The 23,557-nt window shown below is 46.9% G+C and overlaps 1 protein-coding gene across 2 annotated transcripts in view; it reads left to right on the forward strand.

The window, feature by feature from the left end:
* Positions 1-3,145: 3,145 nt before the first annotated feature.
* The window catches only part of CACHD1 (cache domain containing 1), a 91,659-nt gene continuing 71,247 nt past the window's right edge, over positions 3,146-23,557 (forward strand). For both annotated transcript variants that reach the window (XM_066192982.1, XM_066192983.1), the window contains exon 1: positions 3,146-3,352. In XM_066192982.1, coding sequence (XP_066049079.1) covers positions 3,146-3,352 — 207 coding nt within the window. The remainder of the gene's footprint in view (positions 3,353-23,557) is intronic.

Raw genomic sequence — 23,557 nt, forward strand, 5'->3', positions numbered from 1 at the left:
GCGTGGCTGCGGCACTGGAGGATGTGGTTTCATGGTGAACATGGAGGTGCTGCTGCACTTGATGATCTCAGAGGTTTTGCCAACCTTAACAACCCCGTGGTTCTATGATAGGAGGAGGAAGATTTAATCCACAGCTCTGAAAGACCAGCTTTGAGAAGGTGACAAACACCAGATTGTCTGAATCAACAGCTTTAACTCAGGTCCAAAGATCACAGAATCCAAATTTAGGGGTCTTTTCTTTATCTCTTTTCCCCTTGGCATTTTGAAGGGAGATTTTTCCCTCTCTTTCCCTCAACATTTTATCATGTGACACTGACTGAGCGCGAGCCCAACTGATTGAAAAACACCCCACTGGTGGATCCCTGGGTTGGAATTTGGGTCTGATTCCCACATCCTGGAAGAACTCCTCTGTGCTGGAGGCGGGATTGCTCCTCCAGGGGGGCAGAGAGGAGGCAGGAAGCACATGGGAACTCCAGGAAGAGCCCAGCTTTGCCTCCAGGGCTCTGCACTCAATGAGTTTTGGTTGTACACGAAAATCTGAAACCTGTTCAGTCGGTTCCCTCGCCACCAGCAGCATCCCGGGGCTTTGGAAGCCGAAGGACAATCACCTCATTCATTTCCTGGGGTTAGTTTCTTAAAAAAAAATGTTGTTTGTAGTGTTAACCTCGTGATGGGGTGCAGGAATGGGATGACTTGGAAATCCTTGGAGCTCTGGCTGTGACCTTGATTTGATAATTAATTATGTAAAAAGTTCAGATATGAAGTTTTCAAACATGCAGCTGTATTAGAAATAAAATTAATTATTTTAGAAGTGTGGTTTAGCCGGGATATTGAAAAACCACTTGGCTTCTCATGATAATTTAAAACCTTTGTGTTCTACACTGGTGAATTTAATAAAATGAAGTAAAATATAATATGGAAATGGCCACTGCTAATCGTGAATTTGGCTGAGTTTTGCCTCTCACTCGGGCCCAGGGAAGATTTTCCAACAGAATTCCAGAAGCTTCAGCATGATGGAAAGAAAAAATCCTTGACTTTCAGGTAGCAAATGCCGCTTCAGCAATGGAAAGACAAGGTAGCAATTAGGGCAGCTTTGAGAGGCATCCTTTGGGTTTGGATTGCTTTGGCTAAAGTATTCTCAGGGATATTGACTAAAAATACATATATATAGACATAAATATAAATAAAAATTATATTAGGCTCATTAACCACCTAAATGAACAAAACCAAGGATAAGCTGATGCAGCTTTAGCCTAGAAAGGATTATATTTAATTTGTTAAAATCAAATGAAAGAGAGTTTTGCTGCTGTCCCTCAGAGACGCCAGCAGATGCTGCTGGGAGGAGCAAGTTTCAGGTCTGACCCAGCTCCCATCCTTGACAAAGTGGGATGAGGAATTGCTGTGGGCACCAGCACCCGGGAGAAGTCAAAAAATCAACCATTAAAGCAGACAGAAACCACATTTCAAGGAAATAGGATATGATTATAGTAAACAACACGTTGTAGGAATGCTTGGATGAATTGTTAGCTCCTGGAATTTACTGCTACAGGACACAAGTGGCTCTGGTGGGACTCCTAAAAATGTAACTGTGGATGTGGGTTCTCGGAGCCACTGCGTCTCTACAGGCCAGAATTATTTAAACATTATCTACACCTGCACAGTTATGAAGTCTTTATTACTGAAGAGTGAATCTGGAGGGTGTGTGTTTTCTGTGGGCCTGGTGTTTGGCTTCTTGGGCTTGTCGATTGCTGGGCAGTTACCTCCAGGCGCTGCACAATGGAAATTTGGCTTTCACTCCCAAAATTTAGTCCTTGTTTGAGTTTTCCTAATACAGGAAAGTTGTAGCTTGATGGTCAGGAGGGAAGGTGGAAGGAAGATCAGGACAGCTGTGGAATCACCATCACTGGAAGTGTTCAAACGGAGTGTGGAGGTGGCACCTGGGGAGCATGGCTAAGTGGTGCTGGGTCAATGCCTGGATTTGATGATCTTGGAGGTCTTCTCCAATTTACTCATTCCCTGATTCTAGGATTTCAGTATGCTGCTACACGTTACTGGGTGCAGGGCTTGTGTGCTTGTGCACAGGGCATCAACAGCGCTTTTTACAAGGGCACAGTGATAGGACAAGGGTGGAACGTCTCAAAACTGAAGGGGATTAGGTTTAGACTAGAAATCAGGAATAAATTCTTCCCTGTGAGGATGGGGAGGCCTTGGCACAGCGTGCCCAGAGAAGGTAGGGATGCCCCTGTATCCTGAAAGTGTCCAAGGCCAGGCTGGACAGAGCAACCTGGGATAGTGGAAGGCGTCCCTGCCCATGGCAGGGGTGGCACTGGATGGATTTTAAGGACCTTCAACCCAACCCACTCCGCAATTCTTAGTTTTCCTGCCCCAAAGGGGGTTTTTCTCCAGGTATCTTGGCTTGTCCTATCCGTGTTGCTCCTGCAGGGAGTGCAGCTGCGTGTGCCACGGGCTGGGTTCGGCTTTGCCGCCGTTCCTTCCATTCATTTATTTGTTTATCGCCCGTGTCAGCTGCACGACAAACATTTCCTCAAGGCTCGCCGCTCCACACGAGGCCGCGCTGGGCGGTGCCGTGGCCGGGGGACGGATGGCTCCGCGCTCGGGCTTGCGAAAAGGAGACGTCGAGCGCTGATAAAATCCAGTAAATAAAATGAAAGCGGGGAAAAAAAAAAAAAAGTTTTAAAAGAGTTTGGTTTTTTTTTTTTTTTTTAAATAAAAGGAGGCAGAGCGGCGACTCTCGGTACCACGCCGACGCGAGGCGCCCCGGCCCGCGTCCCGCTCCCCCCGCCCGGTCCGGGGGCACGGCGCCTCCGGGGCGGAGCTGGCGCGGGGGGCCCGGCCCGGCCCCCGCCCGCAGCGCCGCGGCCCCAGACGCCTCCCCCTGCCCGCGGCGCCTCCGCTCGGCCCCGCCGCTCCCGCTCCTCCTCCTCCTCCTCCTCCTCCTCCTCCTCCTCCTCCGCGCCGCAGTTTGCGTCTCTCCGTCTCTTCCCTCAGCGCCGGGGCCCGCGGAGCGCCGTGAGCGCGGAGCCGGGCGCGGGGCAGCGGCCGCCGCCGTCCCCCTGCATGGCGGGCGGCCCGCGGCGCTGAGCGGGGCGGGCGGTGCCCGCGGTGCCCGCGGCGCTCCCCCAGCATGGCGCGGGGCGGCGGGCGGCTGCAGCCCCGAGCCGCCGCTGCCCCTGCCCGCCGGGGCCGGGGGCCGCTCGGCCTCCTGTGCCTGGCGCTGCTGTGCTCGCTGGGCGCCGCCGAGGCGGAGTTCTCCATCCTGGACGAGGCGCAAGTCCTGGCCAGCCAGATGAGGAAACTCGCCACCGAGGAGCTGAGGGTCGTCACCATGCAGGTACGGCCCCGGCCCGGCCCGCGCCTCGCCTGGTTTTCCCTCCTTCCTTGCCTCCCTCCCTCCTCCACACGCTCTTACCGATTCCTGCCTTGCCCTTTCTCTCTCCGTTCCTTTCTTTCTTTCTTCCCCCTCTTTCCCTCGGTTCTTTTCTTCTTCGCAAACTTTCCCTCCCCCCTGCGCGGGCTGCCCGGCTTTCCTGGGCTGCGTTCAGCCTCTGCTTCCCTCAGCCCCGCTTCTCCCCGGCCGGGCTCCCTCAGACCCGCTTCTCCCCGGCCCCGCTTCCCTCCCAGCGCCCGCCCGCCCGAAGGCGACCGTGGCCGTAGCGGTTTTGTCTTTTCTTGTTTTATTTGCAGTTTACACAATGGCAGTAGCCCAAACCGCCTCCCGCAGTCGCGGAGGGGTCCGAGCCCGGCCTCGGCGCTGAGCTCGCCGTGCCCCGGGGCAGCTCCGCGCTGGGGGCTCGGGGCTGAGCCGGTCCCGGCCCGAGCATCCCGGCTGATGCTTCCCGGCCCCGGAGAGCGGCCGGAGGAGTTTATTCGGAGGCTGGATTCGCGGCGGGGCTCGGGGGAAGGTTGTCCGCGTTGCCGGCAGTGCCGTGTTGTCGGCGGGGGGTTCGCTCGGGGCTGCCGGGGCTCGCAGGCAGCGCCGGTACCTGCGGTACAGCCGGCGGCTGCCGGCCCTCGCCGGGCGGGGGGGAAAAAGTGAAATCGGATCCCAGGCGGCTTTCGGGGGGAAGGTATGGTCAGTAGCAAATGCAGTTTTAAAAGCCTCCCAGATTGAAAAGGAGACACTTTCAGAGGATCAGCGGGGGTCTCTACCCAAATGGCCTTTTATCTTCTCTAAACTGGCTGCATTCTCTCACCTCTGGACCATCATTGTGCTGGGCGGCCTCCTAGGGCTCGTTTTGTCCGGGCAAACACTGAGCTGTCTCTTGTCCTTGATGCTAAGAAGACGCGGATTTAAATGACTTCGCTTAACAAGGTGCATTATTGATGTTCTGAATTCAAGGAAGTCCCTTTTTTTCCCCCCTTCTGCCGTGCATACGCACGTTATGTATTTCCCCTCAAAAGCCATAAGCATAATCCTTTGCTTTAGTGGAGTCTCTGTTAATGCAAATTAAGTCAGTATAATTGCATTGCTAAATCCGTTTCTGGCGTTAAAAAAAAAAATAAAATTATAATACGATCGCCTCAACGTGTGTTGTATTTGAAAAGGCAGCTCATAAAAATATACCTTGTTAGAGGGATGAACCATAGGATGAGCCTGGTTTTCTTTCCAAGAATTGCACTGACAATCCAAGCTCGGGAACAATCTGGATGCCAGTGCAAGGGGATGCAAATAATGTTAAAGTTCTGTTTACTATTAGTTGGATCTTTAAGGCCCTGAAGTAATTTAATGTGGTGAAACGGGTAGTTAAACTGAAACCCTCTTCGTACTGAGCTCTATTTTTATATGCTTCATATTTTGTCTGTCTCAACTCGCATCACGCTAATGCCCAGCCTGTCCTTTGCTCCCCCCTGGAACATTATTACAGCTGTTTAAGATTAAAAATCGGTGGGAACAAACCTCCCCTGATTTTAGAGGCTTTTTTGCTGACCTCCTACAGTAGAACAAAAAATGTTATGACATGTGTCACTGCAGCCCGTGCTTCTCACTTGGTTTTAGGGCTGAAATTTCCAGAGCCTGCACGGGTGGGGCTGGGGGTAGCTGGCACAGAATTCTCCTTTTTTTTCTGCTTGTTCGGGGCTCTTGGTGAGTGGTGGTGAACACCTGGTGCCAGGTGAGGGCTGCCAGCACGGTGGGGATGCTTGGGTTGAAGCAGACAGGTTGTGTTGGCTGAAAAGATAGAGAAGAAGGGTGTGGGATCTTGGGAGGAGAGCGAGAACACTTTTATCCTTTAACTGGGTCTGAATCCAAGGATGTTGTCCTGCTGTAGAGGGTGACAGTCCCCAGATCGGGACTAGTGAGGGGAAGCCGTGGTGGCAGGAGGAGAAGGCTTGATTCCAGCCATTAGTGAGCTGCGGTTTTATTTCGTTTCATAAAGCCAGCGAGGAGGAAGTGGCAGGATTTGATGCTTCCCTTGCGTGCTCTGGTCCTTGCCAGCTGTGGCTCCCACATCTGCACATCCTGCTAACAGGCAGGAGGTGGTGGTGTCACCAGAGGGCTTGGCAGGAAGGCTCGGTCTGAGCTGGAGGTGGGCAGGAAGCATCCAATGAGTGCAGGAGCAGGTGGAAACGCTTCAGTAGAGTGAAGGTGAGGGGTTGGTTGGGTGTGTTTGGAGTCTGGGAAAAGGGAAAAGTGCAGACGGAGCCTCCGCAAGTGCGGGAAGGCGGGATGAGGTGGAGTCTCCAGAGCGGACACCAGAGGAGCAGGTGGAAGAGGTAAGAGGAGAAGCACGGAATTTGTGAGCCTTAAATGCCTGTGGGAAGGGGCAGGGAGCGATGGACGTGGGGAGATATGAAATGTGTGGACGTGTGAGATCTGAAATAAATCGGATTTCTGTGGGAGCGCTGGCAGTAAACGAGCTCCTTCTCCTCTGCGCCGTGTCTCCTTCCTGTGGTGCCTTCTCCTCCTACCTGTGCTTCATGGCACTGCTCCAGCAGCTGTGAGGGCTGAGTGTTCCTCAGAAAATCACATTATTTCGCGTTGTTGGGAGGAGTGAGGGACCAGCTGGAGGAGCGGCTGGAGCTCCAGGCAGGCTGAGGATGAGCGAGCTTTCTGGTGGCAGCACCGGTCTGACAATTGATTTTGGCACTCACACCGCTGCTTTCTGTTTACAGAGACTTGCACCAGGGCCGTGTCTCGCTGTTACCTTTGGGGAGTGCTTTGTTCCCTCGCCCATGCGAGCGCTCTGGTTTCATTTATAGATTTGTTCCTTGGACGGTGCTGCCTGGAGCAGCTGAGGATCGTGTAGGGTAGGTGACAACTCGTGAGTTGCATCATTTGCTGAACGTGTTGAAGAGCAGCCTAAGAGTTTCTTATTTAAATTTCCTATTAGAATATACGTGTTTGTACCATACCAGGGATTCCCTTAGTGAGAGCACGTGCTGGGCTCTGCAGTGTGTGTGGGTTCCTGGGTGTCTGCCTCTGTCTTATTTCTCCAGGAGTGGTTAAATATTGAAAGTTCATCAGTTGTCCGATTTTCTCTGTTGCTCTGATTAATTGTGGTTCCCCCTCGGTTTGACAGTTCTGCCAAACCCCCGGTTAGTGGTGTTGCTGTGTCTTAATGTTCTGTGTCTTCTCTTTCACATACTGGGGTGTGAGTGGTGCGTACACACACATCTTTACAGGGGTTTTTGCCCTGAGGTGATGTGTTTATGTTTGTGCCCAAAGTGATTTCCCAAATGAACCAGGAACAGCCTCGCCACAATCTCTTCCCTCTCCCTCCTGCGGGACAGAGAGTGCTGGAGAAGGATTGCGGGTTGTGCTGTACCACAGTCACCTGTAACTGTTCCCTTGTGTTTTCAGCAGTTGGCAGCATCCCTGTCCTTCCAGGGAACACCTTCTGGCATCCTTGGGAGGCAGCGTGCAATCCCAGCTTGTCGTTCCTCAGCAAACTGCATCCTAAATATCCCGTGGCATCGCTGGCCAAGGGCTGCAGCTCTGTCAATGAGTACTTGTGTGACAATCCTGTAATATATTCTCCTGGGCAGAGCTGACACTCAGCACTAATTAAAAGTTACGAGCCCATTTTTAACTAAAATTATAACTAAATTGGTGGTTGTGGCGTGACCTGATCTGCGGGTGGAGTTTGACCGTCGCTGTTACCTGGCTCGTCTGATCCCGGCTTCTCTGGCCTGCCTGAAATTACAGGGTAGGTTGTTGCTTGAAACAACTGAAATTCTTTACTTGGGAGGTGAAAGGCAGGAAAAGAATAAATCAGAGCTTTTTGTGAGCGGTTGGTTTGGTTTTGGCGAGGTTTAACCTCTGGGTCTGCTCTGGCTGAGGTGAGGAATATTTTTTGATGGTGTGGAGCAAGGTAACATTTCCATCTCCGAAACAGGGATATGATACTTGCAGCCAGAGTTGAAAGGAGTAAGAAATGCTTTGAAGATGAAAAGCATTAAATGCCTCTACAGCTCTCAAAATGCATGGTGATGTTTCCAGCCAGACAGTAGCAAAAGTTGTAGGCCCAGAGGGCCTCGAATATTTGTGAAGGCAGCTCTGCCATCTTAATCCTGAGCTCCTTTCTCACTGTCTGTTACTGATCTTGGGGGCTGGAATTTAAAAAAAAAAAAAAAAAAGGCATTTTGAATCTGAAAAAAACAAAGCAGATTGCTGGTCACTTCTTTTTTTGTTTATTTTTAATATTAGTGCTGTGCAAACAATAATCTGTTAATATCTCAGGTGATGCAGTGATGTGTAAAATAACAGCTTAGTACTGGCTTCTCCTGGTTGATTGGCGAGCATGTGATTTATTTATTTATCTCCCTAATAGCTTGTCTGGCCATATGTTTTTCAAGAGGAACAGATTGTGCTCAGACAAGCACAACACGGAGATGGGGAGATGTCCAGGGCCGAAAAATCCACATTCTTTGAGGATTTTTTGGGTGATGGCAAAGAGATGGAGTCACCAGAACTGTCCATTCATTCAGTCCCTTTGAAAATGAGCGCTGACAGAACGCAGCATTATTTATTTTTTTCTAACGGGATTGTCTTCTGGCTAATGGATTTACTGCTTAGAAGAGATAAATCCCATTTTGAGCTGTCCTGCAGACATTTAAAAATGCCAGAACAGTGGTTCTCCATCTCTGAAATCAGGGGTTTCACACGCTTCTCCACTTCTTTTGACGGATCTTTGTAAATAAACCTGTGGTGGCTGTGAGGTACTTGCACAGCAAGTGGTGTAAAACCCCACATCCTCCAGCTCTGAGTCCTGGACCTTGTGCACCTTAAGCACAAAAATCTGCATCCTTTCTTTTTTCTCCCATAATTTTCAGCTTGTGAAGCTGAAATATTAAAAAAAAAAAAAAAAAAAAAAAGGAAGGAAGGCTGTTAAGTGTTTGATTTTACCTTTATGGATTATTTAAATATTATTTGGCAGCAGTGTGTGCTGCAGTAACAATTACAGGGTAGAAACCAGTGGAGCAAAACCTCATCTGTTTTCCATGATTATGCCTTAGTTGGAATCCAGCTACAGCAGCTTTATTCGAGGCTCTCTGGCAGCTCAAGTTTTTTATCCTTTTCCCATACATATTCCTTTTTTTTTTTTTTCCCCCTGACATGAAACATTTCCAAAAAGGCAGCGAGAGCTCCTGGTGGGAAGGGCGCGGACCAAAATCTGAATTTTTAGTTAGGCTTTGAGCCGTCCCTTCAAAGGGTCGGGGCATCCTTAGCGATGCCGGGGCTGACATTCCACTTCAAACACCGGGAATGCAGCTGGCCCCGGCCAGATAAAAAGTTGGGATGTGGAGCAGCAAGGTGGGCTGGCAGATAATGAGCCGTGCCCAAGGATCCCGCGGTCCCCGGGACAGCAGTGGGTTCAAATCTCCTGGGAAGTGATTGGGAATCTCAGCTGTGGCAGGGCTGATAACACGAGGAAAAAAAAAAACACGTTTTTTTTTTCTTGGTCGGTGCCTGAGCCACTGGGGAGAAAAAAAAAAAACAACCCTAATTTTTGTTGTCAAAAAACATGGAGAAATTCTCTTCTTTCAGAGAGGCAAGGTGTGTTTGAGTTGGGGAAAAAAAAAAAAAAGACGTTTCCTTGCGCATGTGCTTCCTAGTTATTCTTCTATACCTGTATATGAAAAGGTGGAATTAAGAATAAATAGATTTTTGGTTTTGTTTGTCAATTTTTGGGGAGAAATTGGCTGAGAAATGCTTGGAGCTTTGTCAGTTCACTGCTCTCCTGTGTGGAACTGCCCGGCTCTGAGGAAGTAGCCCAAATTTGATTTATTTCCACTGTTAGGGCACTGCGTAGATGGAACTGGGATTTGGGGCTGCCTGAGCAATGGAAATGGCAACACTTCACGGCTAAGGGTTGGATAATGGCCCAGGAATGATTTATTTTGATGCAGTTGAATAGGAAAACACTAATTATTTTTCTTTTTAATTTTTTTTTCTGTACATGAATGATATAACTTAATTGAAACTTAAGTAACTGATGTATTGACCTATTTGTATGTCAAAAACTTTGCTGAGGTTTTGATGAACAGCTCTTACATTGTAGGTTTAATGCAGAGTAAAGTGTAGAAATACAGAGTCTGGATCCCTCAAGCATCATTTTCCTGTAGCTTGTTGTTGTTCAATACCACGCAGTGTTAATGAAATCTGAAAGGATATCCTTGTGTTCTCTTTTCCATGGAAAACAGAGTATAAAAAAACGTCGGTGCTTATGCAATGTCTGTTGTGGAAATTTTCCTTTTCTGATGTAAAACATAAGCCAAGTTACTGCTTGATTCCTGTGCTCAGTGCAGAAATCTGGATGAAATTATGTGTCTGCTTTAGCAGGGAAAATCTGAGCTGACTTTTGAAACAATCCTGGTGCCACAAATCAGGAACACTCCTTCCCAATCCCAGGAAAAGTGTTAATGGAGTCACTTGATCAACTGCCTCAGTGGAGAGTCTCCCGAGTGATTTTGCAAAAGTATATTTGCACGATTTCAATAATTAGCAAAAGCAAACTATTACATCTCCCTTTAGCAACTTCCCAGCCAGGAGCAGCTGATAAAAACAGCTTTTTGTGGTGCTGCTGGCCTCTGAGCTCGCAGATTTGAACGACTTGGACTGTGTGATCTGAACCCCCTTCCACCTTTTGGATAAAAACCTGCAATTTTCCTTTCAGCATGCCTGCAGAACTGTCTAGCCAGTGCTCCCTGTCCAGTTCTGACCTTCTTTTGCACATATCCCTGCGATGCTGTAGGAATTTCTGGCTGTACTTAGGACTGTCACAGGTGGGAATGAGGCCAGGGGAAAAAAAAAAAAAAAAAACAACCAAAAAACCACAAAAACTTTCAAATAGAGACATCTGGAAGTTGCCATGAAAGTTTCTAGGAGCTGGAACGCCTTAAAGCAGAATTTCTGGTGTGTTCACCCCTGTAGGGATGTTCTTTGGGGGTTTCACAGCAAATTGCACGTGGGGCTCAGTTCAGCGTGGCAGAGGTGATGTGGTGGTGGCACAGCAAAGGGCCGAGGTGCTCCGTGACCTCCCTGGCCCTGCTCAGTCTCTTGCAGCAAAGGAAGAATTGGAAACATTTCCTTTTGGGCTGTGCTTTCACCTCAGGACTCGGATCAAACAAAACCTGGGGAGGTGTTTGTGGTGATGGGCAGAGGGGACAAAATCCCAAAAATAGCTGCGGTGGGAAGCTACTTGCCTGGAGCAGGAGCAGGCTCTGAGCCAAGGCTGGAAAGGAGAACCAGGAGAGCTTTTGATTTGTTGGAAAATAAAGGAGCCCCAAACTGTGCGGGGTGATGTCGCTAGAGGACATGAAAGGATTACACTCACCCAACAGGTTGTGAGATGAAAAGGGAAGTTTACTTGGGGGATTTCAACTTATATAGTCTTTGGGATTTGGTTAAGGATTGGGGGAGGAGAGGGACACCCTTCTGACCCCAGCGGTCAACTCAGAAGTTTGTCAATTTGTCTTTTGCTCTACAAGTGTTTACTAAACATCAGTCTTTGTTTTTATCACAAGCCTAAGAAAACTCTAGTAGAAATAAAGAACAGTCAAAAGGCTGAAAAATCAGAGGGCAGGACAGCAGTGTCCGAGCAGTGAAATGGACGGTGGGTTGGCACGAGGTCTGGGCTTTATCCCGATCAGGGCACCTTTTCCCAGGAGCTGTGTGAGAGCAGGGATCAGCTGTGTGGTGGCGATTCCTTGTCCTTCCCCTCTCCACGTGGCGTGGATGAGAAAGTGGAAACTGGTCAAGCAGTGAGAAATTGGTCAGCTGGAGAGCTGTGGGGTGACAGCAGGGCTGCTCCTGCCCAGGGATTCCTGGAGCTGTGTCAGGTGGGATTTCTCAAACCCTGGGAACTGGGATCCCCTGTCCTCAGCAGGGACTGGTTGTGTTTGACTTGTACTGGAAGAGAAAAAACGAGTGGTGTGAGGCTTTTTGGGCTGCTGAGGTGTTGGATGTGCTGGAAACCAGAAGAACTTTTTGGGGATACCCCACAATGGGCTCCTTGGCGTGGCTACGGAGTTGTGCGTTTTGTGGGAGCAAAAGTGAATTTTCCAAAACGCAAAGTTTTGCTTTCAAATATTGCCTGTCCAAACCAGCACAGGGGCAGCTGTGGTACAGAAGGAGATCGCATCCAGGATATTTTTACTGCCTTGTTTGTGGTCAGTGAATTAGCAGATTTTTTTCTCCTCTTTTCACCAATATTGAAGTCATGTGGGATTTCTGACTTTTGATAAGGACTGTTGGGAGAATAAGAAAGAAACAGGATCTCCCAGCATTGCAAGGAGCGTGAAACGAGGAGGAAAAGCCACTTCCACTCTGTGGATCCTAAATTGCAGTTCCAGTTTGGTTCTGGAAGCTGAAGCTGAAAAAAAAAAAAAAAACCAAAAACAGAAACAAAACAACCATTTTTTTTCTCTATTCTCTATTTCCAGTTAGCAACAATCTGCTCAAGCCCTCATTGACAGGTGTATTCCAGAGGGGCCCAACCAACATTCCTCTTTTTTTTAGGATTTTTGTGTGGTATGGAAGGATAAAAATAGAAGTGTTTTTAATTTGAGGTTAATGCACTTAGCAGTTTTAACAATGAAAGGATATTTAATTTAAATAAGCTCCAGCTGTAGGTCGTTTGACTTCCTCGGGCACATTGTTTGCCCAAAGAATTGTCTGGAATACGAATTTCAGAATTGTCTTTCATCCCTTTTGCCAGTGGCTCTCCAGGACTGCCAGGTGCGATGTGGGATTTATTCCCTGGCTCTGTTTTGCTGGAGTTCAGCTGCCCACAGCATTTTATAGGGAAAACTGCACTTTCTGGAGCACTGAGGATGTTTGTTTGTCACATTAGGCAGCTGTGGTCAGGCGGCTGGTTTTAAACTGTCAGTTTCAGGCTTTGATCTGTTGGATTAAAATTAGGAAATCTTATTCCTGGTTACACAGTCTCCTGTGTCTTCCTTGAAGGAGATTCTGTTTTAAAAAAAAAATGGAAGAAAGTTAATATTCCCATACATTGCAGGAGGAGGATGGAAACTGTAAACTCCTGAGGGTTTGTTAGCTTTAGATGAGAGTCACCAGCGTGGGGCTTGCAAATCCAAACCTGATGGCACTAGGTAGCCAAGCCTCTCTTGTGAATTGCTGCTCATTAGTGCAATTGGGGAAAACAAGAAGTCCTGTTTTAATGTTTTATTTTTGACTGAAAGGAAGCTATAATTATAAATTATCGTGTTCTGGCGCTTCCTTTTGAATTCCGCTGCCGCTGTGATATTTTACAATCCCTCGATCGTTTCAGTAGCTGCTTTGATGGGTGTGCCTTGATGGTCTCGAAGTTGTTAAATTCAGATGACCCGGCTGTTCTTGGCAGAGAGGAACCTCTGCTGTGCTGAGCTCACCACCGGGAACGCGGAATTCTATTCCAAAAGTTGTGTTTGCTTTCTGAAATTTGAAATACTGACACACTGATGATGCTGTGTTTCCATTAAAACTGCTGCCTGCAAAGCCAAAATTAAAGCAACCCCAGCGCAGCCACGATAGGAGATAACTTGTTTAATCGAAATAGAAATGACCAGTTGTTATTTTGCTTTGGTGTGAAATTCAATCTCATGAATTTTAAAATATCGATTCGCCGTGATGTCACATAAATAGAATTTTGCCTCCCCCTTCATGTTTATGTATTTATTCAGCAAGTGGTTGGCCGAAAGTCTAGAAATACATTTTTTTTAAAAAAAAAAAAGTATGTCCTGGTAATTGCAACCTCAGGCTCTGAAACGCTGCTTTTTCCTGCCTTTCCAAGAATAGAAACTCGGGCTCCAAAAAGAAATGAAAGCCAACGTCCATCACCATGGTTCTCAGTGCTTGGGGTGGTGGAGTTCTCCTTGAGGAGCAAAGGTGCAGCAGCTGTTTTGAGAAGATGAGGAGTGGGGGTGAAATGAGTGTAATGTCAGACCTGCTTGGTGTGTGTTGTCTGGATGGCTTCACAGTGCCTGAAAAATCAGAATAAAGAGGAGGAAAAAGAAGCAGCTCGAAAGGAATAACAGTGATTAAAACATTTAGTGAAGGAAGGTGTTAATTTGGGATTCTTTGGAGCTGTTCTCCGTGGATGGTGCAGGTGCACACTGTGTAGGTCAGGCTCATCCCAGGCTCTTCCCTGTTTTTTATTAACCTGCATCTTCCTGCAACTTTCCCACTAAAAATGTCCCTTCTCTTCCAAGGCGTTTGATCCCAAACCTGGCTCCTTGGGAGGCACAGGGGGTTCACCTGGAGTTTGTGCATCAAACTGCTGTGCAGGGGGAAGGAGCGGCAGGGCTGGATTTCTGCTGCCTCCCCGTCACTCCACCGTTTCCTGCCCTCTGCTTTCCTTTTTTTTTTTCCCTGCCAGTTTTGCCATTCCCTGTCTCCTTGCTCCCCAGTGCCGCTGGAGTGCTGGAGGTCACTTCCCTGCCCCGTGGCACTGGGTCAGCGCTTGGCCTCACTCTGCACAACTGAGTGTGTGGCAGGGACCTCTCCAGTGATATTCCAGTAGGGAATAAATAACAGGGTGGCAACAGATCCCTGGGAATTTTGTGCTTGATGGAGGATATCCATGAGGGGCTTTGGATGTGGGTCTGGAGTGATAGGAGAAGGAGGAATAGGTTGAAACTGGAAGAGAGCAGGTTTAGATGGGATATTTGGAGGAAATTGTTCCTTGTGAGCATGGGGTGCCCAGAAAAGCTGCCCCTGGATCCCTGGCAGTGTCCAAGGCCAGGCTGGACAGGGCTTGGAGCAGCCTGGGACAGTGGAAGGTGTCCCTGCCATGGCAGGGGTGGGATGGGATGATCTTTAAGCCCATTCCAACCCAGACCAGTTTGGGATTCCCAGTTCCTGGCAGGGATCTGGATGGATGAAGCACACAGCTGATCACGGTGTGCCTGACAAACCCCAGCAGTTCTGCAGCCCCCCACTCCTCCTCCTTGTCCCATGAGGAGCTGGACTGGAGTTTTGCTGCTGCTGCTGGGAGAGGACATTGCATTTTAATCCTGAAAATAGATTCACGGCCTGTTCGGGATCCTTTTTGGGATCCTTGCTCAGAAATGAAGTTAGAGCCAGTGTCAGCATCGGGCCCTAAGTCTAAAAATATATTTAAAACACAGAAACCTTGCTCTAGCGAGGCTGTGGTTTGCACGGGCTGGAATGCAAAGCTGGCCCCACAGCCACACTGGGGAGGATTCTCATCTTCTGCCTTTGCTTTGATAATGTAGGAAGGAAAAAGATCTCTTTTATTACTTTTTAAAAACTTTTTTTTTTTTTTTTTTTTTTTTTTAAACTTTTGGTGGACAGAAGATAACTTCCCTTGTCACAGAGCTGGCAGGAGTCCATCCCTGCCTTAGTTATTCGAAATCTCAGGAGATGCTGAGCCCCTGTGGGAAAAGATGGGGTAAGAGGGATAAAGTGGCTGCTCGCCAGTTCATCCTGATCCATGGTGTAACAGCAAGATCCAGTGTTATTAAGAGCCATTATTTCTATATTTATTTATTAATTTTCTCTTTCCAACCTGCCAGAGCAGCGATTCCAGTGTCCTCAGAGCATCATGTTTGGTGCAGGAACACTGTCAGGGCTTGAATCCTCTTTTCCGTGTTTTCCCGAGCAGCGTGAGGTGCCTGAGTGTCACCAAATAAAGAAATGAAAGCCTTCAAACCTACAAAACCCACGTTCAGCTGGGGTACCAGACCCTGAGTGCTACTCAGAGGAGCCGTGCAGCATTCCCAGTTTTCTTCAAATCCCAGTTTTCCAGCGATCGACTTAAAAATCTCATTGCGCAGTTGAGTCAGTGACTGAGCCCTCACTTTATAATCACTTTATAAAACGCAGGCGACATTAGCAGGACGTGTTTAATGGACACACGGCCCAGATGAAAGGGCTCTTTGTGGCGGGAGCCTTTTGTGCCTTCCTGGATCCCTCAGCAATTCCTGCCGAGCTTCCCAAGCCTGCCTGACACGGAGGGGCCGGGGAAAAGCCCTTGCGGCTTTCAGCTTGAGTGGAGAATAATGGCAGCGGAGGAGGGCTCTGAACTCTGCAATTCCTCCTGGCCCAGCTGGGGCTTTGCATTCCCCATGACCTCGGCCTTCCCGGGAATCACAGCTGGGATTACGGCGGCAGCGTCCACACCTGGGGGCACTGGGACAACGTCGCTCAGTCCCTTTATGTCGCCCTGGTTTTTCAGCCTTGTGGTAGTTTACGTTTATTTCTACTGAAGCTTTCTGGGGAATTGTAAGAAAAACCAAGAGTGGTGTTTGGTAAATAATACTTTCCTTTCCAGGGAGATGGACTTCTGAGTTGACCACTGGTCTCAGAGAGGTGTTACTCTTGTCCCCCAATCCCTGAGCAAACTCCGAACCCTGTTTAAACCCCCAATCATAATAAACTTTCTTCTCTCACCTCACATCCTGACGGGTGAGCGTGGTTCTTTTCGTGTCCTCTAGTGACACCCTTGATTTCTCAGGCCTGTCTGTAATGGCCACTTCCCACAACAGCGTTTGATTTATTATTTTTTTGATTTATTATTTTTGTAAGCTGAGATTGGATGTTGTCTTTCGGCTTTGGTTTAATCTCTCAGCTACATTTTGTTTCCTGTCTGTGGCTCTTAAAGAAAACCTCTTTCTAACTTTACCTTTCATCCTCAAAACATAAGTCTGCAAGGTCATGGATATGTTCAGCTCAACCTGGCAACAATCTTCACGAGAACAAGAATTTAGTGGACATGTACTTAACTTTCCATTAACGAAAAGAGTGAAACTTCTACAAAAAAAAATAAATTCTGGGTTGTCTGATAAAGATGTCTCCTTTTGTGTTGTTGCTAATTCACGTGGTCCTTTGTGGGTGCAAGCAGAGAGAGTTTCAGCTCCTGCAAAAAACTTTGGGAAATCTATTCCAGTTTGGAAATTGCTGAGTAAAGATGAAGTGAGAGATGATTAACAAAAAAACCCCAACAAAACAAAAAACCAAACCAAAACAAAAACAACAAACAAACCAAAGGGTGGGGGAACATACACAAGAAAATGCACGTGTTTAATTAAATTAGAAATCGGATAGATGTGGTTGGAGTTGGATTTCTAGTTTGGTCAGATCCCAGAATCTTTAAGGTTGGAAAAACCCTCCAAGCCCACGGAGTCCAAGCTGTGCCTGATGCCCACCTTGCCCCAGCCCAGAGCTCTGAGTGCCACCTCCAGGGCTGGGCACTCCAAACCTCCCTGGGCAGCCCCTGCCAAGGCCTGAGCACCCTTTCCATGGAGAAATTCCTGCTGGTGTCCAACCTGAGCCATCCCTGGTGGGAAAGGTCGGTGAGCAAACGCTGCTTGTTCATTCCCAAGAAAACATTGTGGTGAGGAAGATCCAGGGGCAGCTCCAGCCAGATGTGTGGGGATACCAGCAATGCCTGTGGTGAACCTCACCTCCCTCCTTGCCCTGGGCTCCAGCTGCCTGTCTCCATCTCATCCACGTGTTTGCCCTCGGTTTTCCATGCTGGAGACTCCATCGCATCAAGAAAGAGCCAAAGTTGTTGTGTCTGGCTTGAGTTGAACATCTGCAGGTTCTCCAAGGGCAGAGCTGTTGGTTGTGTGGTGGTGGCTGAGGGTGAAACCAGGACCTGGGCTGCACCCAGGTGCCCTCAAAGGGCCTGGGAAGGAATTCCAGTTGGAAGATGCTGCCAGAGGAACGCCACGGGGAGCAGGAACGGGGTGAAAGGCAGAGGGCTGGGCTCTGTTCTTCGGAGACTTGAAAGCATTTCTTGTCTGGGGATCAACCAAGATATTCTGCACTGATGTCGTTGAGCTGAGGGAGGATTTCACCTGAATAATTGGGAGAAGCTTTTGGAGACGAAGCACTCAAGGCCCTTTTGCCAATGAACTTGTGGCGTTTTCTGTGTCAACCCAATGATGACCTTCCCAGGTGTGCTCAGAACTGGATGTGTGCCAGGTGTTCCTCAAACTCCTCTCACCCAAGAAAAGCTCTCACAGAAGTCAGAGCCGTGATTTAATTCTTCTCCGAGAGGAATTTATTTGTATTTCCCTGTTATCCCCCCACTTTACTCCGTGTTTAAAAAAGTCTGTTCCCTGGGGAATGTGTGCAGATTTATGGTATTTTTTTCCCTCTCCCTCTTTTTTTCATCAAAATAGAAGAAAATCTGGCAAAGGACTGAAGTTTTCTTATTTTTTCTTATTTTAATCACCTCTGTTTATGACTCATCAAAAAGCTCCCTGGTTCATGAACTCAACCATTTTTTTTGTTTGTTTTAGTTTTCAGTACTGGCCTTAGCTCATTGGCTAGAATCTCCTATATCATTATCTTTAATTTTCTTTCCCATTTGCTCAGTGAAATATTTAGAGAAACAAACACTCTGTGGTAGTACTGTGAGCTGGGCTTTTAATTTTAAATTCTTCATTAATTTCACTGCGTATTTGCTTCAAGATTTGTGTTCTGCACGTGGGATCTTCAGTTTTTTAAGAGAGGGTTGACCATTGAATTGAAATCAGTTTCTGCTTTGTCAGATGAAGATTTCTCATGAAAAATAATAAAATTTTCCTTTTCACACTGCTTTGCAAGCTGGGGTAACAAACACTCTTTTTTTTTTTTTTAATCAGCAAAAAAACCCTTCAATTATTGTTATTGCTATTTTATTTTTGGTGACTGAAAAACTGCAACAGGAAATGACCCCAGCCACAGTTTCCATGACACCCTCTCACTTGAATCCAGTTTTTCAAGCAGATGAAAGGCCCAAGCAGCCTTTTGATAGTGAGCAGCTAATTGGGTGCCTGACAGAGGCAGGTTTTTCTCTGGGAAAAAAATAAAGGAGCCAAGAAGTGGAACAGCTGTGTTTTGGTACATGTGTGTAATCCCAGATAAAACCCTCCAAGGACAAGGAAATACAGTAATACCTCACTGAAAGGAAAATTAGGAATCTTTGGAAACCTCAATGTGGCTTTTTTGGGGGGGGAGGGGGAGCTGATATTTAAAATAAAAATCTGCCGCAACGAATGTGGTGATAAATTATGGAGTTGTAAAACCTGAGCAGAACTTCTTGTTCTGTGAGATGTTTTGGGCTGGGTTTTGTTCCTGTCTGGGCGAGAAAATGGCAGTTTGGTCTTTCTTTTGTGTTTTCCCTTTGCTCAGTACGTTTCTACCCCAAAAAAACGAGTGGTTGGAGGCTGTTTTCAGCTCTTCTGCTCTCGGATGAGCTGCAGGTCGTGGACTCCTCACGTCTGCCCATGGCTGTGGCTCCTACTCTCCACTGAGTGCTAAAAATGGCCCTGTAGAGAGCAGGGTAGAAATTTTATCTTTTCGGTGGAGAAATTGAAATCTCAGCAGCCTCTTCTGGCGGCTGTTAACGTCCATGTGGTGAGCAACAATCGTCCAAGGCGTGGCAAAGAGGATAAATATTTAAAAGAGAGGGAAATAAAATCACAGAGTATTCTGGGTTGGAAGAGTCCAGCTTAAATCAGCGGCTCATGCAGGGATCAAACCTTGGTGTAGCAGGAGGACTTCTTTTTTTGATCAGTGGTTTGAATCTCAGGGCTGGTTTTGACTGGAGGGATAAATCCTGATGGAATGCTGCGAAGTTGAGTTGTGGAACGAGCTGTGGCTGCTGAGGGTGCAGTTTCTGAGTCAAAAGATGATGTTTGCTCCTGCTGCAGCACCTGAAGGTGTCACGGAGCTCTGCCTGATGTGTTTCTTGTCACTTCGTGTGGGTTTTCCTGGGAAGTTTTAAATCCTGGACGGGAAAGTTGTAGGAACTTGAGATGGGGACCTTGTGTGCTCTCCATGTCCCTGTTGGTCCTGGAAGTGTTTCCAGCTCATCTGTACTATTTTCCAAGCATTGTTTTCTCCTCCCAAAGTTTCCATGCAGAATATTTCATCTTCTTACTTGAAACTAAGTGAAATAATCTGGGTTTTTTATCTCCTGAATAATGCCTTGGAGCAGCCTGGTCTGGTGGAAGCTGTCCCTGCCCATGGCATGGGGTGGAACTGGACGAGCCTCAAGGTCTCTTCCACCCCAAACCAGTCTGGGATTCCATGAATATCAAAGCAGACTCTTTTTTTTCTTTTTAATGCAGGAGTGTGAAATGAATGTAAAATGAATCTTCAGAACAAGTGGAACAACTGATTTATAGGGGGGTCTGTGTTGAATGCAGCTTTGGGGTTTTTTTTAAAACCAATATCTGTGTTTTCATTAGGGCTCTGTCAGCGTTTGAATCGTGCAAGTTGGGTGGTGTCGTTCTGTGTGGGTTTGTTTTGGTTTTGCCTTTCAGGGCTGTTTTAGTGCCTGATCAGGATGTGCCGAACTCTAAAAACAAAACTGATTTTGCAGCTTGTAAACTTAAAATGGCATCGGCACTGTAGAAACCACTTGTCTCGTTGTGTCCCCTCTCTCCACAAGGAATGCATCAAAATTAATTCAGAAACTTCCTTTCCCCCGGTTTCTTCTACACCTGATGTATTTTTGTAGCTTCATTGTGGGAATCTCCTGCTCTTTTTTTATTATTTAATTGAGAGGATCCAATCACTTCTCCAGAAGTAGTAGCTTGTGGTTAATTATGGTGGAGATTGGATGCAGATGCATGAAAAAATATCCAGTTAACATGAGCAATTAGTGATTGCTGTGTTTATCAATCAGAATGCACTCGTAAACTGCCCTGGAGTCCCGTAATTCTCCTTTATTAATCCCTGACTTGGTGTTTGGGGAGGATTTGGTTGGCATTCCACATTTTTTAGCTTGATGCGGGGCTCACCTGCTCGTAACTGTGAACACGTGGAGCAGAGTAAACCCAAACACACGGTGGGACCTTCTCTGTGTGGCTAATTTGTATTTCCATGAGATGATGCTCACACTGGAAGTGTTCTGTGGATGAGAGTGGGAGCATGTGGAGGAGGGAGCCAAGTCTGGCACAGGGGGGTTGAGGGACTGCAGAGCCAGGAAATGTGGAAAAGACAGCGGGAATTGGTGGTGGTGGGTACTTGGGGTTTGGTGATATTGTTACAACGGCCACTTTGTCATTTTAGTATAAATTTTGCCTAAATTCTTACCACTTAACACACAGGCAGCTGCTTCCCATTGCCACTTATCCTTCATTCATTTATGAGAAACAGGAGCACATCCCCTAATTTGTAACCCTGATTTAATGTGTTGTGAGACGCTGGAGAAAGGATTTGCCTTGCGTGGCTCTGGGAATTTTCATAACTTACTTTTTCTTCGTAAGAAATTCAATATTCTCTCAGTTCATTCTGACCCTGTAATTCACACCCTTCCTTCGTTTTCATCCTCTGTGTTTAAGGACGGGCATCACTTTTTGGAATGTTTTGAACCTTTATGTTTCCTGATGCTTTTGGTTTTGTAGCCTTGTGTTTGTGGCCTTGTGAGGAGTGAAAAAGCAGAATAAAAATCCAGCTGGGGAGGTGAGACGGGAGTTTTGAGCTGTTCTAGTGTTCTGTCAGTTCCCGATGCAAAAAACTACATTGTGAAAACACACATGGAATCTGGAAATTAACATACAGATTCCATGCTGAAACAGAGGCCTGAGTTAATTCCTGGGTATCAGCAATTTATTAAAGTGGAAATTTATTCATTAATTTGTGAAGATAAATTATCACCATCAGCGAAATGAAAATTTTTCAGCCCATTAGGTCTTTTTTTTTTTTTCTTTCCCCTTCCACTTCCTGACAATCAAATCCTGCTACCAGTGCAGGAGTAACTGTGAGACAACAGGAATATTCATTCCCTGAGCAGCATTAATCTCCCTTCTCCATTCAAAGCAGCGTTAATGCCTTTATTTCTCCTTGGAGCCTGAACTGGCTAATCCCGATCCCAAAGTGGATTATGGTGTCGTTCCTGCGTGTTCAGACAGATGTGCAACACACAGATAATTGCACAGAAAGGCAAAAGAAAAGGGAATTTCTTTTAGTTGCTGAGCTGGAGGTGGTCCCTATCCAGCCTTAAATCCTTAATTCAATTTCAGGTTTGCCACTCAGTGCTGTTGGCCTCGTGCTCCCAGCGATTTCTGATTGGAAAACTCCTTGGGCTGATCCATGTTTGATGTGCATTGAAGCATCCTGGAGAATTCAGTGTGGATGGATGTTAGGAGATGTTGAGATATTACCAAACATCTAATTTCAAGTGCAAATAATCTGCCTGGGGAGTCTTGATTATCTTTAATGAAGATGACAGTACCCGTGATCAGCACAAGCGCTTCTCAAATCAGGGAGCTCAGAGAAGGAAATCGCAGCAGAGATTTGTTTGGGGTAAACGAGCAGCCTTTTCTCCAGAGATTCCAAAATATCTTATTTAGACGAAGTTAAACATGACTGGAGATTAAAAAAAGAGGTCAACTCATTCCCTCCTGTTTTGCAAGAAAAATCGATTTGTGTTTATTTACCAGGAGCAGTGGATTTGCCTCGTAGTTTGTAAATGTTTTGTGAAAAAGCAGCTTGTGATAATATTTACAGAGGGAGTGGAAAATAATAATTGTCCCTGTCACTGCTTGGATTTTAACGGTGTGTGTGTGCACTTGAGGCCTTTTTGATCTTTCTAATAGGTACAACCCAGCTGGCAATGACATCACATCAGGAAAGGAATTAACGCTGTCACTGTCAACTTCCTGCACGGGGTTTTTTCCTGAAAAGCTGCTTCCCTCCAGTTTAAATCCCTTTTTTACAGTAGAAATCTGCTCCCACATTCTGTTGCCTGCCCTGTCCCCGTGATGTTGGGCTTTGTTGGCCAGGAATTACAAGACTGTGTGGATGGGCAGGGTCCCAGGACTGTGCTTACAGGTCCGTAGCAAGATCTGCTGTGATTTAGGTTGCAAAACATGAATCTGATTTCAATTTGAGATGTTAATTCCATCCTCCGCAGCTGGGATTGGGCAGTTCTCAGCCCAGTCTGTTCCTGGACTTGGAAGTTTGCGCTGGGGAGGTAAAAACAACTCAGAACTGAGGAAAAAACAATCTTCCAAAAGAACACAGGCTGTTTCTAAACATCCTGGAAGCTGGTTTCTTTTTCCTCTTCTCCCTTTGCTCTGCAGCTTTTTTTGCTTTGTGATTTTTGTGATGGCTCCCCCAGGTTTTCCTCAATCTTTGCTCAGCAACAGTAACCTTACAAAAAGCCCCAAATGGGCAGTTTCTCCAAGCAGAGCTGAAGCTGCAGGTAGTGCATTTCTCCTGTGAAAACTGGAGGATAAGCAGTGGGAAATCTGGGGTGACCCAGCAGAACTCTCCTCCTGCAGTGACTCCGAGGATGTGGGGCTTGGATTTGTGGGAATCTGGAGCCAAGAGCATCCCAGGCATTGGAATAACTGCAAAAAGCTCTTCCCCTGGCTAAGGGGGAGATGCCTGAGTGGAAAGTGGAAAAATCCTGCATAAAAACCTGAGGGGTTGTGTTTGCACAGGTGAAATGCCTCCAGGGAGATTTTTTTTTGGGGGGGGGGACAGTTCTTAAAAATTTCAGCTGCTAATTTGAGGTAAATTTCAGACTCAGAAATCATTCAGGGTTTGTTAATCACAGCTCCTCAGAAGAGCACACCCCGATTTTTAAATTGGAGTCAGGTGTGACTTCTTGCTACTTAGTGTTTGAAAGGTAAATATATTTATATAATCATTTCAGCACAGCTCATTTTTAGCAGGCTGGGATCGTTGTCTTTATTTAGGATAAACCATATTTCCCATCCCTGCTGTGGTGGGACCATCCCATCCCCTGGCACCCAAAGCCAGGACCTCGGAGCCCCCACCTTTGGCTTGTTTAGAAGACAGTGAGGGGACAGGAATAAAATAAAGTGAAATAAAATGAAATGAAATGAAATGAAATAAAATAAAATAAAATAAAATAAAATAAAATAAATTAAAATAAAATAAAATAAAATACAGTCCCTGCTCAGCACAACACCTGATTTTTTTTGCTCCCCAAGGCTGGATGCAGGAATTCCTGTGGGAAGACTTGGCAGGAGCTGTGCAGAAAGCACCGAGGCGAGTCCTGCTCCTCTCCAGCGCCTTCCCTCATTAAATCTGGAGCTTTCTCTCCCTTTTCTGGGTTGGAATCCACTCTGTGCTTGATTAACACTGGAGGTTTTGTTTGAG

This window comes from Chamaea fasciata, unplaced genomic scaffold (genome assembly GCF_029207755.1).
Source record: "Chamaea fasciata isolate MVZ Bird 193981 ecotype frontalis unplaced genomic scaffold, bChaFas1.0.hap1 SCAF_10, whole genome shotgun sequence".
Classification (NCBI taxonomy): domain Eukaryota; kingdom Metazoa; phylum Chordata; class Aves; order Passeriformes; family Sylviidae; genus Chamaea; species Chamaea fasciata.